Below are 20,264 nucleotides of genomic sequence, written 5' to 3' on the forward strand. Positions count from 1 at the left end.
AAAGTAAAGAAAGGGCCACCTAACATGTAAACCAAGATAAATACTGCATAATGGAAAGAAGTTGACTCCTATTTTAACATATAGCAGGAAAAAAAGGATTAAATGAATAAAAATCAAGCAAAATTAACAATCCGCTAAGATCTAAAAGGCAGCCTGGGAAGAAAGCGGTGACCCCAAGTCTCTTAAAAAAACCTGGCCCAATATATTCTCATTTATTTCATTTTTCAAGCAAGTATTTATCATCTCTACAGAAGCATATTCAGAATTAAATCAAGAACACACATAAGGAGATAAAAATTTGTTAAGAGCAGGAGTGAATAAGATAAGCAGCAAATGAAAAAGGCAGAAGGAATGCTGCTCAAACCTGTTTGACAGCAAATGTTTTTCACACAATCACATTGATAAAATACAACCACCATCGCTGGAAGTCAAAGGAGAAACCAAACCATTTTTCCACTGAAGACAGTCTTAAGGAATTTAAAGCCACCAAAGTGCACTGAAAAGATCCACAGGTTTTTGTAACATTTTACTTTGAAACTAGGTACTGCTATACTCTGTTTTCATTTCTCTTAATGTGGATAACACCAGTGCTATTTTATTTCGAGGCAGATAATAAATGTAAACTCATGCAGTTAGTGCAACTACCTAACTTGGATTACAGTACAAATAAGAAAAATACCTGTTTCATTAAGAGAATTGCAGTCAAAGACCATTTCAGCTCTCAGAGCATCTAGAGTGCTTTTTTTTTTTTTAAACAAAAAAATACACCATACTATCAAAAAGCTGTGAAAAAGTCTCATTTCTCCACTTTCTCTTGTACTTTAACAAGCATCCCTGTTATATAAATTTCTCTGCTTAATGGTCTGACAGGTCATTTCATTCCCAGATTTTGCTTAAAGTGTCGTGATTATCTCTTCTCTTTTTTTTGGAACAGGAAAGTGATTTTACAATTAAATAAACCAAATCTGAAGATTCAGAAAAAGTATGTAAGCTCCATTTATCTGAAATTAAATAAAATAACCATTTATCCACTTTTAAAGACTGCTATAAAGTTTAAAGAGCGATACAAGGTTTCCTGCAATGGTTTGGTAACTTTTAAAATCTAATGTTAAAACTAGTTTTTGTGTCAAACACAAGACTGCAGAGTAAATTTTATATGCCACTGAGACAAACAAAACAAAGTTCATTTGGAAAACCAAATTAAGAACTACGTATTAGAAGACAATATAGAAGAGACTGAAAGAATTCTCTCACTTGTATGGAAACAGGAGAATGCATTAAGTGAATTAACCTCAGCTTTCCAGGAAGATTGCTTTTTGAAGCATATTTTCTAGAAAATTAGCAGAGAACTGGAACTACCAAGTTCTAGTTTACAGTAACTATGCTTAGGTAGCATTAGTTCTACCTCTTTTCCTGTTCCATTTACAAGGAAAACTGGGTGTACTAATTATGCCTTTTTACCAGGATGTAATAAGTGATTACTTTGGCACAGATAAAAACAATGACAAATAGGAGGTCAAAAGGTGAAACATTTCTAAAGGAAGCCAATCGAGTTCCACTCTCCAGAGCAGAGCCCTATCACTTCAAGTGGGAGAAAGTTCAGAAAACAGGGAGCACATAAATAAGCAATTTTACATGGGGAAAAACAGAAGTGACATGTTTTTGTGTTCTCTTTGCAAAACACAGTGAATTATCATAACCACAGTAATACTGAAAAATACCTCGCATGTGTAACATTTTAAACCCTAAAGATATTAAACTATTCAATTTCTAAATTTTTTTCTAGTTATAATCAACTGAAGTTTTACCCATTAAATCACCAATACGGGAAAAACTTTATAAAAAGTAAACGTAGCCATGGTACTGTATTTTAATATGATTTCAATTTCCAACAAATTAACTTCACATCAAGTATTAGCATAGTATTTTAATGAATGTATCTTTCTAAACTGAGCATCCATAACAAACCTGAACAGAGCCATACTATCACTGTATCATCTCTCAGAGGTCTTGTTGTTTGTTTTTTTTTTACATAGCATGTTATAGAAACTCTTAAGTGTAACTTCAGCATTCATACACAAGTAACAAAATACTTACATGAAGGAATAATGAACTGGGGTTCAGTATTACCAGCATATCCAAGCTTTGTATACCTATTAAGGCAAAAAAGGTTAGGTTATAATATCTAATAGCACAAAAACCAAAGATACCTCCCTTTTTAATGAACGAACTGACATCAAACAATTAAGGGAATTATTAATAAAATCAGATGTATTGTTAGAAGTTTGATGTTAAGACAACTGAAACAAATTAGTTGTTAATGGTTAATTCAAGATATAAGTATTTTTGTATGTTCTGCTAATGCTTCGTTAAGCTCCTATAAATCCTTTGTCCAAAAGAGTAACTTCTAAAGTAACACCGAAGTAGATGAGCTGACTGGAAGTTCACCATGAGGAATGAGCTCAGCAAAAACTAGGGGAACGTTAATCCTGGCAGGGGGAGATTGTGACCACCGACTCAAGAAATGCTCCACACCCAGAGACTGAGCATACTAACAATTATTTGACAAATGAGAAACTGAGTACAAAGTAATGAAGGAATTGGGTAACGTCACGAATGAAGGCTGATGTCTTTGTATGCTGCACTATCACTATCAATAGTGCACAGTTTTGACAACTGGGGAGTTAGGCATTTGTGGGTTACCACCTAGCTCCCTACTTTGTGCAAACTAAAACAGAGGAATAGAAATACCTAAACTCTGTGTGTGAACTGGCACTGCACGCTCAGTGACAAACCCACCTACAATACCTCTTCCCATATCAAAAAGACCCTCTGACTTTCCATTTAAAAAAACCAAAAACCACACACACACAAAAAAACCCCAAGGAACTTCTTTTTTAAAAAAGATAAAACAATGCTCCCTACCACAAATCAAGCATCATTGCATTCTCCAGTAAAATTTTACTACAGTAGAAGTTAGAAAAGTACATAATTCAATTTATCAATGCTTAGGAGTATAATTTAGAGTCAGAGTAGTTCTTCCTGCTCAGCAATTAGCATTTCTATAGAAATATTTTCATATAGTAAGAGTTAGCGGTAGAAGTGGTTCTGTAACTGAAAAAACAACTCCCTTGTTTGTAAGGGAAAACAACTCCCTTGCCCATGGACTGCCAGCTGGGCATGCGGCAGGGCCGGCCATCATCACAAGTATTTCACAAGATATACTATCATCGGTGGCAAGTACTGACTACTGATAATGACAGTGGTAGCAAAAGAAATTCCATTTAACAAATTGAAAACAGTCTTGAAAATGTGTTTAATAAGACCAAGGAAAGCAAGAGGCAAAACACCTTTACCCACCCACCCACTTTCCAGAACATGATATGGATATACATTGTTTTCATTGTCACAATGTAAGAAAACTGAAGAAATTACCAACGTATTCATGAAAAGTAACTACAAAACTCACAGTACCAAAACTATTCAGCTGCTAGAAATGTTGTTACAAAAGACTTAACAGCTGGATAGGCAAATTCTAAAACACGCAGACCAAAATGCACACTGCAGTCAAGAGTTACAGCCTACGTGCGAATTTTTAACACACACAGAGACATGACAAAGTTCTCATTTTCTTTATATAGTCAGACGGCTGCACTAACTAAATTAGCACCACCAGCAAAAGCATGAAACACTGTAGTAGCACCTCTACAAATTTCAGCACTCTGACATAAACCTGGAAGATCTTAGGCTGCATAAGGCAGTACTAACTTTTAACAATCTATAAATCTATGTCAATAACACAGCAAAACGCCTGGCAACAAATACAGTACGGGGTTGGTTTTTACAGGCTAGAAGAGGAGTGCTGCCGCAGTAGGTTTTGCTGTGATGCTACTGATGCAGCGGTTTGCAGCTTGCTCACATGCCTGCTAATGCCTACACAATTTCTATCACTGACATTAATTGTGCACATTAGCGCTGGGCCAAGAGAAACCTAACCTCAAAAGGAAGGTATATTGCTCTTTAAATAACAATGTGATTAGCACAGGACCTCATCTAACACCAAAAATGCTTTGCCAGACAAGCATTTTTAAAGCTGTAAACCTGATCTTGTCTGTAACACACTATACTAGCTGGGCATAACCACGCAAAAAAACATTGACTTCACATTGATCATAGGAACGTTTACCGAAGAAGAAAACTTTGCAGGCAAAATAGATAAATAATGGGAAAACAAAACTAAATACCAGAAAGAAATTCACACCTCATGAAGTGATCAGCATTATGCACTGTATGTGCCTGAACTAAGGACCTGTGCAACTCAAGATTTTGCACTTAAGTTACAAGTGTATTTTTCATTTTCTTCCAAAACGTCTGGTTCCTAGAAGAAATATCAAGGATTCGACAAACTGATGCTTCTATTACCTGTCATGCAGAATAAAATTACTCACTCTCTCTCATGTTTTAATTGGCTTTTACTGCCACAAGAAAGTTAGTAAAACACCAAATACTGCCTTACTCCGTCTACCTTTCCTGCAAATCAGGAACTGCGGCATGTAAATTTTAAAGCTAAATCTACACAGGAGCTTTGGTGCCTGAAGGCTACATAAACCTACAACTAGATCAGAAGTGCCTTCACAAGCAAAAAAGTTAGTCAATTTATTATTCAATCAGTATTTCAAAGAAAACAAAAGCTAAACTGTTGCAGGTAACATGCTGTTTAGCTGCTTGTGGTGTGGGAGCCTGTCCAGCACACACGCACAGCCAGCAGACTGAAAGAAAAACAGTCAAATGAAAGATGCATTTTACATAAAAAGACCATATTCAGACATAAAATCAGCACATCTAAAAATACTATGGCCTACTCAGCAAGAAGTCTCCTGACTCATAAAAGAAAAGTCACATTTTCAGGCTTCAAAAAAAGCAGGGGGGTGGGGGAGGAAAAAAACCCACATGGCTTTCAGTCTGAATACTAAAGCATTGTATCAGCAAGTCTCCAGCGTAGTCTCCAATGCAATGCTTCCCATCTCTGGTGTGCCAAGGCTTCCTTGCCACACTCTCCCTTCCACATTGGGAATGCCACCACCGCTCGCCCATCAGTCAGGGAAGGGACCCGCTGCCACCTCCTGCACCTGGGACCTGCTCCTCCAGCACTGCCTGCCTTTTGCAGCATTCATATGGTGACTGGTACAGTAGCTAGGGCTGCCAGGGACTACACCATAAACAGCAAGCTGGATTTTCATAACTAAACATTATATAGAGAGATACATTCTTGAGTTAAAACAGAGTTTAAAAGTGTTACAGATGAAACAAAAAAGGTAAGTTAAAAAAAATAATGAGTTAATAAAAGCCTTCAGTTTTCCAAAGGCACAATCTAACAGCAGGGTTTTTTAAAAAACTAACTTTTTCAAAGATGAGGCTTTATTCAGACTGATCAGATCTATTCCACCACTGTCACTTGAAGTAAATACCTAAATCACGTGAAAAGAAGATGCCACGGGCAACCTAAATTTTGCAAGTATACCGTTTCCACCAGCAGTTCATACAGAGCAAAACATGCCTGACTAATGTATGATTCACTGGGGAATGAGGCACACCCTGTCTTCCCCGGAACAGCAATCACAACCGCTACAGAAAAAAATCCTGATATTAAAGATATCATAAGGCAATACCAATACTGGATCACAGTTTTCCACTAAAACACTGCTTGTCTTGCTTGCTACATAGCACTGAGGAGTGGCAGAAGGGACTTTCATGGAGACAGGCAAGCACATGTCATTTAAAGAGACACGGACCGGGCTTTCCCACACTGAATTTGGGGCACTCAGCAGTAAGAGAGCAAGGCACTGCTCAGATGAGTAGAATGGTATAAGCAGACTTCTATTAAAATATGTAACGCAAAACTGATTCACAAAATCCCAAAGGTGAAAACCTGAATTCAACTTTGATCATTCAGATGTTTTCCTTTATTTCTCCACATTCAGCTACCTGAAGTGGTTTCTGTAGGCCTATGAGCTCATTTAAGTAGAAAAGAAGAGAAAAAACAAAAAACAAGCACAGCAAAAATTTTTGTTGGATAATCATGACCTTCAGATTTACCTTAGAAGATAAGCTACTAACTATCCAAACACAGTCCATGAAATCTCAATACATATGTGTAGGTAGCTATACAGAGAACCATATACATACACCACCCCATACTACCTATCAATATGCATATATGCGGTGCTGATATTCCCCAGTGACTTCCCTGCAATGCCTTCTTCAAAAGGCAGCAGGTCTCACACGCCATCCTCTGGCCTATGGAGATGTAATGACGTGACAAAAAAAAAAAAAAAAAACACCACCACATTTTTTTGTAGGAGATGTTGGTACCACAAATGGGGTGGGGCTAGCAATTTACAAAGTTCTTTCTAAGTTAACTCTATGAATCCACATCTCAAATATTGGTGGAGAAGTATCTCCAGAGTCACATCCACCTCGGACTCACACCCTGAAACTGTGAAGTAGCTCTGTACTGACCTGCTCGAGAGATCTCTGGAAGGACAGCCAAAAGGCTCTCCACAGCGCTCTCAACAGCACTAATGTGATTTCTTATATATGTGCTCTCTAACCTGGAATAGATGTTTCTGAGGCTATGACATGAAAGCAATGTCACCTGAAGGTTATTACGTATTAGTCATGCAGGCGATTTTAAAGCCAAAAGGAAACAGCACTTAGGGTAAGAACTTCTAATGAGAACATCATTAACAGAACCTCCGTCTGCAAACTACAAACCATGACCAGGCGCCTTTGCTCCACTTCTTTCCTGTTCACACCAAATGTCACTGCATATATTCTCCCAAGTTACACACCCTAGTTCTAGCACAACTGAAATTTTAACAAAAGGGCGAGGAATCAGGGGACAGCTGCTTCACGGGCAATGCATTTCTTTAGCTGCTCAGAATTGCTGATAGCTCCTAGCAAAGACAAGTTAGCCAAGCACAAACACAGAAAAGCACTAGAGGACACGTCACCTGATCTCCAACTTCTGTAGAGCACAACTGGGTTACAGCCTACCCCATAGCCACTCCTAATGACCTGGACCAAAAGAAATTTCATGTATGGGTGTCTTTTTTTTTTTTTTTTAATGCACCCCCAAACAGTAACAAGATGTACCTCCAACACTGGCCCCTCTGGAAAGATGCAATGAAAACAAACAAAAAATAAAAGTTTCTGTGGGGAAGGAAGAATAACAGGAGTGGGAGTAACAAACTTGAAACTCTCTGGAAAGGAAGTCAGTACTAGGCTGAAATCAAAATGGTCTCTTTCCAGTTTATCTTCAAGATGCATAAAGTTAGGCAACCAAATATATATATATAAAAGGACATTTTTTTCAGCAGGCTTGTCTTGTTTTATTCATCAAACTGCTGCCTGTTCACCATGGTTCTGAATTACTGTCCACCATCTGAGCCACAGGAACCCTTCTGTGCAAGCTCTCACTCAAAATGCAACACATTCATTGACTTGTGTCTTACCTTGCAGATGCAACGGGCTTCCCAAGAAGAGTAAGTAACCTTTACAGCACACAAGGTAGCTTGTGCGTAAGTCCTAACGTTCTGCTTTGGTGTATGCCACAGCCTGTGCACCAAGCACTGCAAGGTTTCTCGAAACAAGTGCACCTCTGTGAAGTCCGATGCAGAACCTGTCCAAGAGGCCATACTCCAAGCAAGTCTTGCATTCAGTGACAGGGTTAGCCTTTACACGAAGTCATACTAGATTGATTCATAAAAGCAAGCTGATACGGCTTTTTTGCAAGATGTCACACTTGCTCAGGCAGCAGGAGATCTGTAGTCCATATCCTCTTTCATCCAAATGGGTTTCAAGCCAATCTCTCATTTCTTCATTTGCTTATAAACACTCTCTGAGGCAAGAGTGCTTTGCATTTTTCTCCTGAAGCCACGTGGAAAAGACTCCAAGACGTGGGACAGAGACAGAAAGCCCAGTAACCACAGCACACATCTTAGAAGTATGATCACAGTTTTGATCCCTACTCCAAAGACTGCTGAATTATTTTCTTCCATGACCATAGAGACATGGATATAGATACCTCACAGACATGCTACATATTGCTTCCTAGCAGAAATTTTTGAGTTTTCAAGTGTCATTTCCATTGTGCCAGTGGGACTCACAAATTATCACCACACACTTAACAGCTGCACACAACAGGATATTGGCCATTTTAAAGAAACAGTGACAGATGAGTGGTTTAAAAGAAGGAGTCCCTGTTAATTTCTGAACACAATACCAATACCAGAGCCCAGGAGTTTCAGACCTCGGAATCATTATACAATTAAACTGTTTTCCTACAGTCTGAAATCAGATGCCCAGGATCTGGAAATTCTAAATACACCCTGGCATTTCTGTTGTCCTGCTTAGACAATTCCCATTTACATGCTAGCATCTCCAAACCTCGCGCTAAGTAGCCAGTGCACCAACCTGGATTTCATTCCACAGCTTTCTGAAGCTCCCTCGTGGGTCGACAACCCAAAGAATTTAACAGAGAACATGGCTGCATGGGGCCATTTCTTTGGATCAACCAAGAGTGGAGAGAAACTCCAAAAACAGACAAGAAGCCTCAATTATGCAAAACAAGGTACAGTGAAGAATCTTCTTAAGTCTGTTGCCTTTGCACGTGAATTGCCTTCATTAGCATGGTCTGCAAACCATCTGGCCATTTAAATCCAATCTCATAACCTCACTTCACCACAGCAGTAAATTCTCCACATGTATGACTTGAACAGCAGTAAGGACCATTATATCATTTGTACATGATTCTGCTTGCTAAAGTAAACTTTGTTTATGCAGATGTCCTCCATCATAGCTTGCTGCATAACAAGTTTTACAAAGAAACAGTTAAAATGATTGCACAAAAAAGAGTATTTTTCTTTAATATTTCAATTCATGAAATTTCAATCATTGCTTGAATCTTTAAATTATTATTAAGTAAACAGCATCATTATGAATGGCTCAAGATAAAAGATACAAAAGCAAGAAAGGTTATTTTACCATCTCACAATTTCATAGTTTCACAGCAGGCCACTGGTGTTACAGCATGCAAGATAGTTCAGATGCAACTACAGTTCACTGAAGCATGTAAACTGTTTGTGGCAGGTGTGCATACAGCAGCAAAATACACTGCAAGCTATGTTACCCTCACTCTAGGAAAATTCTAATTAAGTGAGCAGGTTGTAGAAGGCACTAAACAAAAGCTCAGAAAGTGGGGAGATTCTAAAGAGGTCACAGACGTGGCAACATGGTCAAAAGAGCATGAAACAAACTGCAAAACCGCCAAGTTTTTAAACAGAATGGAAAGGGATTCTGCTTTTTGGTCCCCAGATCCTTACAGATGGTATGTCCATCAAAGACTTCATCAAAACAGGCTTAATATTCTTTCCTGTTTAACTGGATAAGTTCTATGTACACAGAATTTATGATACAGTGTTTTTACTGCCTGATGTCTTTTGATAACAAAGCCGCTTTAAAAAGAAGTGGAAAACTTCTGAAACATGGATGAGCCCCTAGTCTTCATATACAGTCTCATGTGACTGAAAAGCCTGAACAAGCATTTATGTTTTTATTTGTTGCTTTACTTCTATCATCCTTATTGTACACCAGATGAGGATGAAAAGTCTAGGAAGTACTTACTTTTCAAATCCTCGTAAAGAGAAATAATGAGAAAATGATGCTGAAACAGGAAAGCCATCTTGCCCCTTTAGAAAAGGCCCAGCTCCAGCATCAGGCACGAACTGGTTAAGCAGCAGCAGATCAGAAGTCCCTGAAGGAGCTATTATATTAGGAAAATGGGACTTGTATTCATAAATTAGTTGACTATCTCTTTTCAGATGTCCTTGATAAAACACAAGATAGCAAAAGACTTTTCATATTTTTACGCCTTTAGCTAATATTACCTTTCACACGTCACTAATTTGCATTTTTAAATAGCAACCGCTTCTGTCAAGTTTTAAAAAAAAAACACTTGTTGATCAAAAACATTTTAAGTAATCGAAAGCGAAAGCCAAAGAATTAGCTCTATAAATGGAAAAAGCACATAAAATTAGAAGAGCTCTCAGATGAAGAATCTTGTTAAACTGCAGACAAGACACATGAAGGGATGGTAAAAGGCAATAATTCAATGACATATGGAACGTCTAAACACCAGGGATGTCACAAATCTGGCAGTCTGTAACCTTGGCCTTGGAATTAACTGCATTACTGTGTATCTGAAACTATTTTTTTACAGTATTACCCCTGAAAAATATCAGTCCACTCAATTCACCTTGGCAGCAAATACTTCCTCACCACATACTGTAACTGTTACAGTAAAACAAGTCATGAGCAGATTAAGGTAGCATGCAAAACTGACAAAGTAGGCTCAAAAGCAGTTTAGAAGAGAAATGCTTCTAACAAACATTTATTTCCTAAATAGGAAAAAATCCTACCTCTGAAAAAGGTTATCTTGAAAAGTATCTATATTTCTGTCTAGAACATTTATACAGTGCTGCTTTTTAATCAGCAGCTACATATACAACCCAAAGCACAGACATGACTAATGCTTGCTAGTAAAATTTAGCTAAAATGGACAGTAAAACCAGCAAAGCCACAGTCACAAATAGCCAGACCAGAACCCTCCAGGTGCATGACTTAACAGGAACACAGAGGTAAAAGCAGCATTCTGAACAAATCCGCATGCATTGTAGTAAGAGTCTCCAGGTGACAGTTTTTACACCAGTCTGGAAACAGAGGAAGCTACCACATTGTGCATCTGCTAATTTTACTGATGTCTGAAAAAAGGAGAATCAACTTTCAAATTTGCTCTGTTTACCTGCATCAAAACTTTAAAAAAAACAAACATCGATAACTTGACACTGAAAAAGTTATCTTCTCCTAACATTAAACAGAAGATATGCATTTATGACCAAAAGACTCTAGCTTATTGCTGAGACATAAAAAATGTACTTGAAAACCACCCCATGTGTAAAGTGTTTAAGACTAACAAAATCCAAGTTCAGGCATTATGATGATGATACCATCTAAATCTGCACTCCTAAACAGATTTATTTATGTTGTAAAATCCATTTCAAATATTTAATGCTGACATGTACTTTCACACAGAAAAAAATTACGTTTCCTTTGACTACACTTTCCTCAAAGTAAGAAGAGGAAACGGCTTTAGATATCATCTTTGTACCATGAAAGCAGTTTGTGTTGGCAAAAGCAGAATGCTCTCTTTCTACTTACTGCTTCCTTTGACACTTTTAGACAAATTCATTTTAACAAGTATCTATCTTAACAGTGCCTCTGTGTTACACCACACCCACACAATACTAACCTATGCTGCTAGTTTCTTTAATAAATTTCTATTTCATCTTTACACAAGTTTTCTGAACATTTTCCACAGCCTGACTACTCCATGTGATATTTCCAAATAATGAGGAAAGAATGCCCCAGAACTCTGGAAGTTTGCATGGCTGATTACCTAGTTGTATATATTACTTCTTATGAGGGGGAGATTAATTTGGCGATTTTCTACATCATTTGCCCAAATTAAGCTGAACATGGCACAGAAAGCTATAAGGAAGAAAAAACCCAAAAGACTAGATAAACTACACATACTTTTCAACAAATAAAACAAGGGATCAATTCAATCACCAAATATGTAATTTCCAAGTAGACAAAATCTTGCACCTTAAGAAATTAAATAGGTAAAATATAAGTCATACGATGTATAAAGAGCCACAGCTCATATAAACTTGACTTGAAAGTTTTTCCAAACAAATGCAACAGAGGGGCTAAAATTGTAAAGTTATTCCACATTTAAAAAAAGCTGAGCATTTGTGCTTGCTATTTGCACAATTTCAGCACTTGAGAGCTCCAGCTTTGAACCAATAGCTACTACGCTATCGCCCCAATCACAGCAATCTGAGCAGCGGGCAAAATGAAACCAAACAGACAGAGCAAGGACAGCAGAGAAGGAGCACACAGCAAGCACTGCAGCAGCCTGCCTCAGCACAATCCCAATCTGGCCGGTACACTGGTCACCACTTCAGCATTTCAGCAGGCAACCGAGTGTTCTCCATCAAGCACATGCCTGCATTAAAACATCAGTTTACATATTGTTGTTAGCCCATGCTTCTAATAAAAGTCGGCTTCCCATTAGAAACAGTTGTCTCACAGGAAAAAAATGCCCCACTAAGCTGTGGGCAAAACCATTTTATTTAATATAAAAAACAGGTCTCATTTAATAAGATCATTTAAAAAGAGATTCTTAAGTCTGACTGCAAATATGCAATCATATTGTGAAAGCTCTTGCAGATGATAACCAGCATGATAAATCTAAGGCAAGTCATGGCAAATAAAGTGCTAATACTGAAAAAAAAATAGATAAGTGATACTGCACCAACTAAAGAATTAAGATTTGGATTCATCCATTGATAGCCGGGTACAATCAAAGTACCACCAGACAACCTCCTGTCTGCATCTTGCTCTCTACAGACTGAGCATGCCAAAACACATCCTGTGCACAGCTGCAAACTTTCACAATGACCACAAGAGAATAATAAAGAGAAAAAGGAAACCCCAGAAGAAAAAAAAAAACAAAAAAAACAATCTACATTTATCTAGAGTTTTTCCATGTCTAGTCTTAACAATGCAAAATCATGATTAGAACAAAAAGGAAAAAAATTCTGTTATACCCTACACTAAGTCAGCAGATGAAATGAGGACTTTTTCAATTTTGGATATAATCCTAGTTGACAAGTGTTTTAAAAAAAAAAAAAGGGGGGGGGGGGCACCCAATACATCAGCACTAGCAGTTGGAATGAACAGATGCTTAGTTTTGATGGTTAAAATAATCCTGCTATGGACACTTAACAAGTTTGCAGTCAGTTTGCTATTTTTAAGCATCTACCCAAGGACAGGTTTTGTTAGATTGGTACACTTAAATATATTTTAGTTCAGTGACTAAAACAACCCAAAAATTAAGAATTAAAGCAATGGAGAGTCCTTTTCCTACACAAAGCCATAAAGAACTCATGAATTACACTGGGGACAAACTGAAATGGTTTTAGTTATTTTACCTTGGAAAATCTTTAAATGAAGAATGTTTATCCAAAATTAAAGTTAAAACCAGTTTGAAATGGTCAAAGCCTTTTTGCATTTCCCAAAGAAAGTCTGCAATGATGAAACTAAATTTTGAAACATTATGTTGAAACTCTTAAATTGCATGAACTAAAAGACCAACTTCAAACTTTCTTATATGTGCCTATAAAACAACGTAGAGGACAGATTACTACTCAGAAACTTGTACAGCACTTCTGAACTCCTAGAAACTGTATTTTAAATTGATTTAGACATGAAAATGTCCATGAGATTCATGCAATCAACATGCTTTCTGGGCAGAACGTTCCAAGCCTGATACTAAACAACAACCCAAGAAACAAGAAGGGAACCTGCCCTGTCCCACCCACGCACACCTACAACCCTCATCTCCCGCAGCCCTCTCCCCCCAGCCAGGGCTGGACTCTGCGCTCAGCGACTGCACAACCTTCCCATGCACGCACAGGTAGCAGCAATGCTGTACATAAAGTTGACTCATGTATCATTAACTTTACAGACGCAGCCCATGGATGCAAGTGGGTTTGCCCTCTACTCAGAAAAACCGTGTGCTGCCAACCCTCCCCCCCGCTTACATATATACATACACACACACAAAAATAAAGCTTAAATGGGACATGGGAAAAAGAAAAGCAGAAACAGAAGGACTGGAAGTTGCCATGCATCTTGGATAGCTTCTGACACACATTCAAACGAGATAAAAAACTGATTCCTATAATGGAATTTTAAAAAAAGAGTGTGTGTGTGTATAGGAATATATATATTCCTAACTGAATTCCTGTTATCCCTAGTTATACTGTATGTTCTGTGCATTCAGCATTGCAATGTGGACTGTGACGTACTATTTAAGAGACACCACAGGTCATCAGGGGTCTTTAGAACCTCTTTGCAATTATTTTTAGAAAAATGTATTAAACCACAATTCTCAATCTGGCACAACTCGTTTTTCCACGTTAAGGATGAAGCATTTTCCCTTCCCTTTCTAACCGCTTCAGCTACTGGCAAGCAAAAGATACTCCTAAAATCCTGGAAGAGTATTTTTTCCATATTCCATTAAGAAATTGTTCATGCTTTCCATACTGAGAAATTACTTGTGGGATGACACAACATAGAGCGAATTCATCCCAAAAGAGAATGTTTTCATAAAGACTGGAACCCCCGAAAGGTCATGACAAGATATCCGGTTGAAATATTAACTGCAAGAACATCACAGTGCTGAAATACCTATATTAAACAGAAGTTACAATTTGAAAACCTGTGGAAATAACATTCCAGAATGGGTTAGAAAAGGAAACTTATTTCAAGGTCCAGTATAAGATAGTAAAAAAGTTGCAGAGCAAATAAAATACAGGCTGTTACTTCCCCTTACCTTGTTTTCATACACTGGATTTCTCATCTCACCTATCTTTGCTGTTTATTGAAGATGATTAGCTTTTCATGGATCTTGTACACATTACACTACCAGGTCAAAACCCCGAGGAGAAACAGAACAACATAATCCTGTCATAACTTTTCCTATCATAAGACACTCAACCTATACATACTTTGCTCTACTTAACAGCATGAAGCTATACAGGTGTGACACGAACATTAGAGAAATGCAGTTTGTAGAGATGTCCCCCAACGCAAACCTCATTCCACCATGCGTACCACCTGAGCACCAGCCAACTTAAGCTGTCACGTACCCATGTTTGTCCTCCCTTCATTCACAGCAAACCTGGTTACAGAAACAGAACAGCCAAGAAACTCAAGAGATATATGTGACTCATTTCAAACAACAGCTTGCAACTTCATGTTGAAAAAGCTTGGAAACCCTGAGCAGGCTCAATTTTCCAGGCTCTCAGCTTGGAGGGAACCCAGGGCATCAAGGGACTCTTGTGCTCCCATCATGAACAGCGAGTCTTTCTCCAGTTAACCCAAAAACCTTTTTCTCCCCTAGTATTCAGAAAAGAAAAAGAAAAAAACAAAACACACATTTTTGTAAACTGTGTAAGGGAAGTGAAAAAGGGGTCTAGCAGCATATGACAGAAGATTACCACACAACAGATTTTTTTTCCAACACAATCACATAACCAATTTACTCAAGAGAAGGCTAACCAACATACATGACCCTACCAACAAAAGACTCTCAGGTACACTACCAAAAGCTGGTCACCAGTGACAGTCGAGTATTGAATGGATCCCCCTCATAGCCCCAGAAAAATGGCACACAAGTCTACAGAAAACAGTTTAGGTGTAGTAAATACACATAATTTTCTTTAAATCACTTTCATTGCTAAAATTAAGTTCTCATTTTGGAACTGCAGTAGGTTATACAGCCACTTACTTCAGCTCAGCTAAAGAGCTGTTAATTTGAACACTTGCAATTGGCTGTCATCCCAAATGAGCTAATTCAATGCTACACAAGTTTATAACAAGGGGGGGGAATGCATTCATACAGAAAGACACAGCTAAAACCAGCTTGTCAACCTAATCAAGCTAAATTCTGAAGTGGCGTAGGAAGAGCTTTTAATCATGGCTCGCAGGCTGCACTGTGTTCGCCTGTAGAACAAGCGGCAAGAACTATTCAAATACCCAAAAGGCACACAGCAAAAGACTGAAGCTTACAGAGATTAAAAAAAAACAAAGAAAAAAGTCTTTTTCTTTCTTTGGTGTGCTTTTCGTATACTTTCCTATACTTCTATTTTAAAAAGCATGTAATACTTCAGACTGTGGTGTATGTAAGGAAGTCTCACTCACAGCATACATACTGAGTTAGTGAGCATCATAAACATCTGCCAGTACTTGAAGGATATGAAGAGACCACCACATAGGTGCGCTACTTCATAGCTCGTTGTTGAGGGATATGGTGCCAACATTTTGTGGAAAGAAGGGAAATGAAGGAGCTCACAGCAGCCAAGTAAAATTGAATTAAATACTAACATGGACAAAGACCTCCCTGACAATAAGGCCCATGATATTCTTTTATAGATTTCCAAACATTATGACAATATACTTAAAACTAAACTAGACAATGCTAACAATTATAGAAAGAAATAATCTTGGGTTTAACAATTGCGTTTAACTGAGCTCTTCAACTTTTTCATTTCCACGTCTGTAACTGTACTGTTAAGATGCTGCTTCAGACAAGTAGCTTCCTAAAACCACAATTAAGTATTTACCTGCTCTTACTAGATAGCCATTACCTTATTTTCTAGATATCAGGTTTGCTTAAGCAAAGAATGCAAATTTCACAGTAACAGACATAACACTGGAAGAATTTCTGCTGCACCCATAATCTGACCGCTATGTCACTGACTTCACCCACCTGCCAGCTCCAGCTGTTTGACATGTAGTTGGATGATCACTATAAAGTTTGACTAACCAGCTAAAACCTCAAGAGGCACATGTCACATGTTCTCCCCAACCCCTCTGTGCTTTGGTCTCTTCATGCTTTGAAAAATGTTTTTAAAATTTGTCTAATCTGTGCCGGCTGATGTTGAAAAGCACAACTCTGCCACCTTTCTCACCCATCTCCTTCACCTCAATCTTAGCTGGAAAAAATGAACACATACACACACAAGAAAAACACTCAGATCAACAAACCAAACCTGTGGCTATAGGCATATGACACGTAGGAAGACACCCTTATTACCTCTCCTACATGTGCCCTTTTGCTGATTAAAGTAAATTCTCCTTGGACTGTAAATTAATTATCATCCCTTCCCTCTTAAAAAAAAAACAACAACCTACTGACTGGAATTTTTGTGCACTTCTAAAGCCTTCCCTGTTCCAAACAAGGCAGTTCCTTTCAACATTTCTGCTTTGGTGGTATTTTCGAAACCTCTTTCTTTTCCTGTTTTCAGGGGCTATCTTAGTCTGCTTTCTTTCATTTTGGTGAAAGATGAGACCTCAACTGATTCGCACAGAACACAAGGCTGACATAATTTGTGCGTCATGTTCTCACTTACACACACAAAATGAGATGGGCGGGGAGGGCTGCACAATTGAAAAATAAAAAAGTACAAGCATGATTATGCTGTCACATCCCACCGCACTACTACCCACCTGCTCCTTATTTATCTCAAGTACTACACTTTTTTTCCTATGTATATTCACCACTTTATACCTTTGCCTACTGAAATCCATTAATTCCAATAACCCCAATGCTCTGTAACATTTCCAATGTTAAACACCTTTGCCCCCAGTTTCCTGAAACAGAACTTCGGGGAAGAACAACCTTGGACTACAAAGTGCCCAGAAAGGAAAAGCCTGGATAGCAGAGCAGGTCTAGCTGCACTAAAACACAAAAATAAAGGTGCAAAAGATAAAAGTATCTTAGAGAAATCTTTGAAGACTGAGGGGAAAATAAATAAATAAAACAGGAAATCGGTCAACATCATCTTCAAGAAAATTACAGAATATGCTCTGTGCACTGACGTTGATTAATGGAGAACTTACACACAGATCTTCTCCAGGAACACTTGCTTTAACACTCATTTCCCTCAGTATATCCCTCACGTTAAAAAAAGACAAAGTCATTTCTTCAGCAGCTGTACGCTAGCATGCTGTTCCTGCTGGGCATCACTGAAAGCGAGTGCAAAGTGAGTCTCTCTACACCAGTGATCACCACCTGTATTTTGCAAACCTATAGAGATGTAATTGCTGACTTTAATGGGACTACCTGCAACGCACAAACGTGTGGGATAAGAAAAAACCTCTAGCAGCATGCAGCACAGTACGTTACAGATCTTGTTTTGAAAGATAAACAGTGCATGTACGTATCATGATAAACTCACACATACTTCCATTACACTCAGCCACCCACTCTCATTCCTGCTATGCTTCGTTCATTCCGTAAAATTCAAGGGGTTAGTCCTTAGTCTAACTACAGGCGTGACTTCTTCATACAACTGCTAAACATGCAGATGTTATAGACACATATATACCTGCACTTATTACAGACCTATTTATTAACATCCTACACCAAATACATTCTCCTGAAGGGAAGGCAAGCACGTGCCTTCAAAAAACAAGTGCCTGGATTTCAAAAGAACATGCCCTTTCTGAAGGGTACCATATACATCTGTACCTACAGCACGTTAATGGAGAAAACTGAGTTATTTTTAGTAGGATGGACAAGCGAAACAAAAAGATGAGTTAAAGAATCAGCACGCTATCGGCGGTACCTAAAGAGGGAAAGCCTTGAAAATATACAAGTACTTCCCTTTCCAGGGAAAGGCTGATGGATTATGCCTAAGATGAAATAACTTCATCTGCAGAGACCCCAGTGCAGGTGCAGCCGGCGGGGCATGGCGCGGTGTCACCCCCCAGCGCGCTCCTGCCGGCGGCACGGTGCGACCCCCGCCCGGCCCCGCCGCCCGGCCCGCCGCCCCCGCCGCGGCGGAGCGGGGAGCAGGAGCCCCCAGGGCCTCCCTCCCGCAGCGCTTTCGGTGCCATACACCGCCGGCACCGCGTTTTCTTCACCAGCTGGCAGCTGCTAAGTAAAAAGAAGAGTTTCTACAACGCATTTGGTTCACGTTTGACACTGAAAACTGCCTTATAAGGTATAAAAGCCCGAAAGCAGGAAGAGGCTTTGACAAAACTAAGGAAGTTCCTCTGCGCTTGCTCCGTGGAGGGGGAGGGGTTTTTTTCTTCCACAGAGAGAAGTAACAGAATAAATGACATTACCCACAGATGAAAAAAAGTCAGCACGAGAAAGCCCCCCGGGCGGCACCCGCCAGCGCAGAGACCCCCAGCAGCGGGGCGCTCCGGGAGCCGGCGGGCAGCCGCACCGTCCTTTCCCCGCTCGCCACCCCGGCTCCTCAGCCGCGCAGGGACCCCGCGCCCCGGCCGGCACCGGGGCCGCAGGCGGCTGCTGCCAGCGGGGCGGCCCGAGGGCGAGCAGCCGGCGCGACCCGGCTGCCGGCGCGGGAGGAGCGGGGCCGCGCCGGGACACCCCTCCCCGCCGGGCGGCCGCGGCGGGCCCGCCGGACAGAGCGAGGGGAGGGGAGGGGACGCGAAGGCAGCCAGCTGCTGCGCCGGCCCGGCCCGGCCCTCCCGCTGCCGGCACCGCGGCCGCTCGGGCGCGGCTCCCCGGCCCCGCCGCAGGCAGCGCTACCCCCGCCGCCATCTGCAGCGGCGGAACCCGCCCGGCCCCGCCCCGGGCGGCACCGAGCTGTCAGCGGCCGCCCCGGCCGTCGCTCACCCGGTGCCGCAGTCCACCACACAGGCCGGAAGCCGCCCTGCCATGCTCCTCGGTAGCGGCGGTGCTGGGGACGGCGGGCAGCCCTGGGCGCGCTCCGGCGGGGCTCGGCGGCGGGAGTGAGGGCACTTCCGCAAGGCGGGCGCTCCCTCCCCCGCCCGCTCGCAGGCACGGCCCGGCGAGCCCAAGATGGCTGACCCGCCCCTCCCTGCGCGCGGCGGCGAGGGCGGGCGGACAGCCCCAGCCCGCGCTGACGTCTGATCTCGCGGCCTCGCCCCTGCGAGGCGGAGCGGGCGGGCGGGTTCTTACCCAGTGCCCGCCCCGGCCTCCTCCTCCTCGGGGGCGGCGTGCGGGCGAGGACTGCTGGAGTAGTATGTTAATGCTGAAAACCTGAGAGGAGAGGGGGTTAGAGGGTGTGAGGATGGTGCTGAAAAACTTTCCTCAAAAAGTGTCGCCGAAGGGCAAGTGCGGGAGGCCACGCTCCTCCCGGGACTCGCTGGCAGTGCCAGACACTGGCTGGGCCGGCAAATTAAACAGCCTTTGGGGAAGGTATCAAATGCCCCGCAGCACCAGCCCTGGGCAGGCCAGCTTCCCCGAGAACCGGGTTCACCTCAGCTGTTTTCAGAGAAAACCCTCAAGCACCTTCTGCCCAGAGACCTCCCCACGGGAGCACTGACCCCACACTTCACGCTCCACATCCCTGAAAATCCCGCAGCCGGAGGCGGGGTGCAGCTGGGCCGGCAGCTCTCCCCCCCTCCTGCGCTGGCCCCGCTGACCCCGGGCCGCCGCTCCCTGTCACGGCAGCGAGCGGGCCCTGCCCGGCCCGGCCCGGCCCCACCGCCCGCTGGCAAGCTCGGAGGCGGCCGGCGCTTCCTTGGAGTAGACATAGGCCCCCACCCTCATCTTGAGGGATTTTTGGGCTAAAGCG

At 41.3% G+C, this 20,264-nt stretch overlaps 1 protein-coding gene across 1 annotated transcript in view; it reads right to left on the bottom strand.

The window, feature by feature from the left end:
* ACTR3 (actin related protein 3) overlaps window positions 1-19,547 on the bottom strand; it is a 32,803-nt gene extending 13,256 nt beyond the window's left edge. Inside the window, exons 1-2 of the mRNA XM_055718224.1 lie at window positions 19,340-19,547; window positions 2,098-2,153 (exon numbers count right to left, since the gene is read on the bottom strand). Coding sequence (XP_055574199.1) covers window positions 2,098-2,153; window positions 19,340-19,383 — 100 coding nt within the window. The 5' untranslated portion in view covers window positions 19,384-19,547. The remainder of the gene's footprint in view (window positions 1-2,097; window positions 2,154-19,339) is intronic.
* Window positions 19,548-20,264: the final 717 nt, after the last annotated feature.

This window comes from Falco cherrug, chromosome 8, assembly GCF_023634085.1.
Source record: "Falco cherrug isolate bFalChe1 chromosome 8, bFalChe1.pri, whole genome shotgun sequence".
NCBI lineage: Eukaryota > Metazoa > Chordata > Aves > Falconiformes > Falconidae > Falco > Falco cherrug.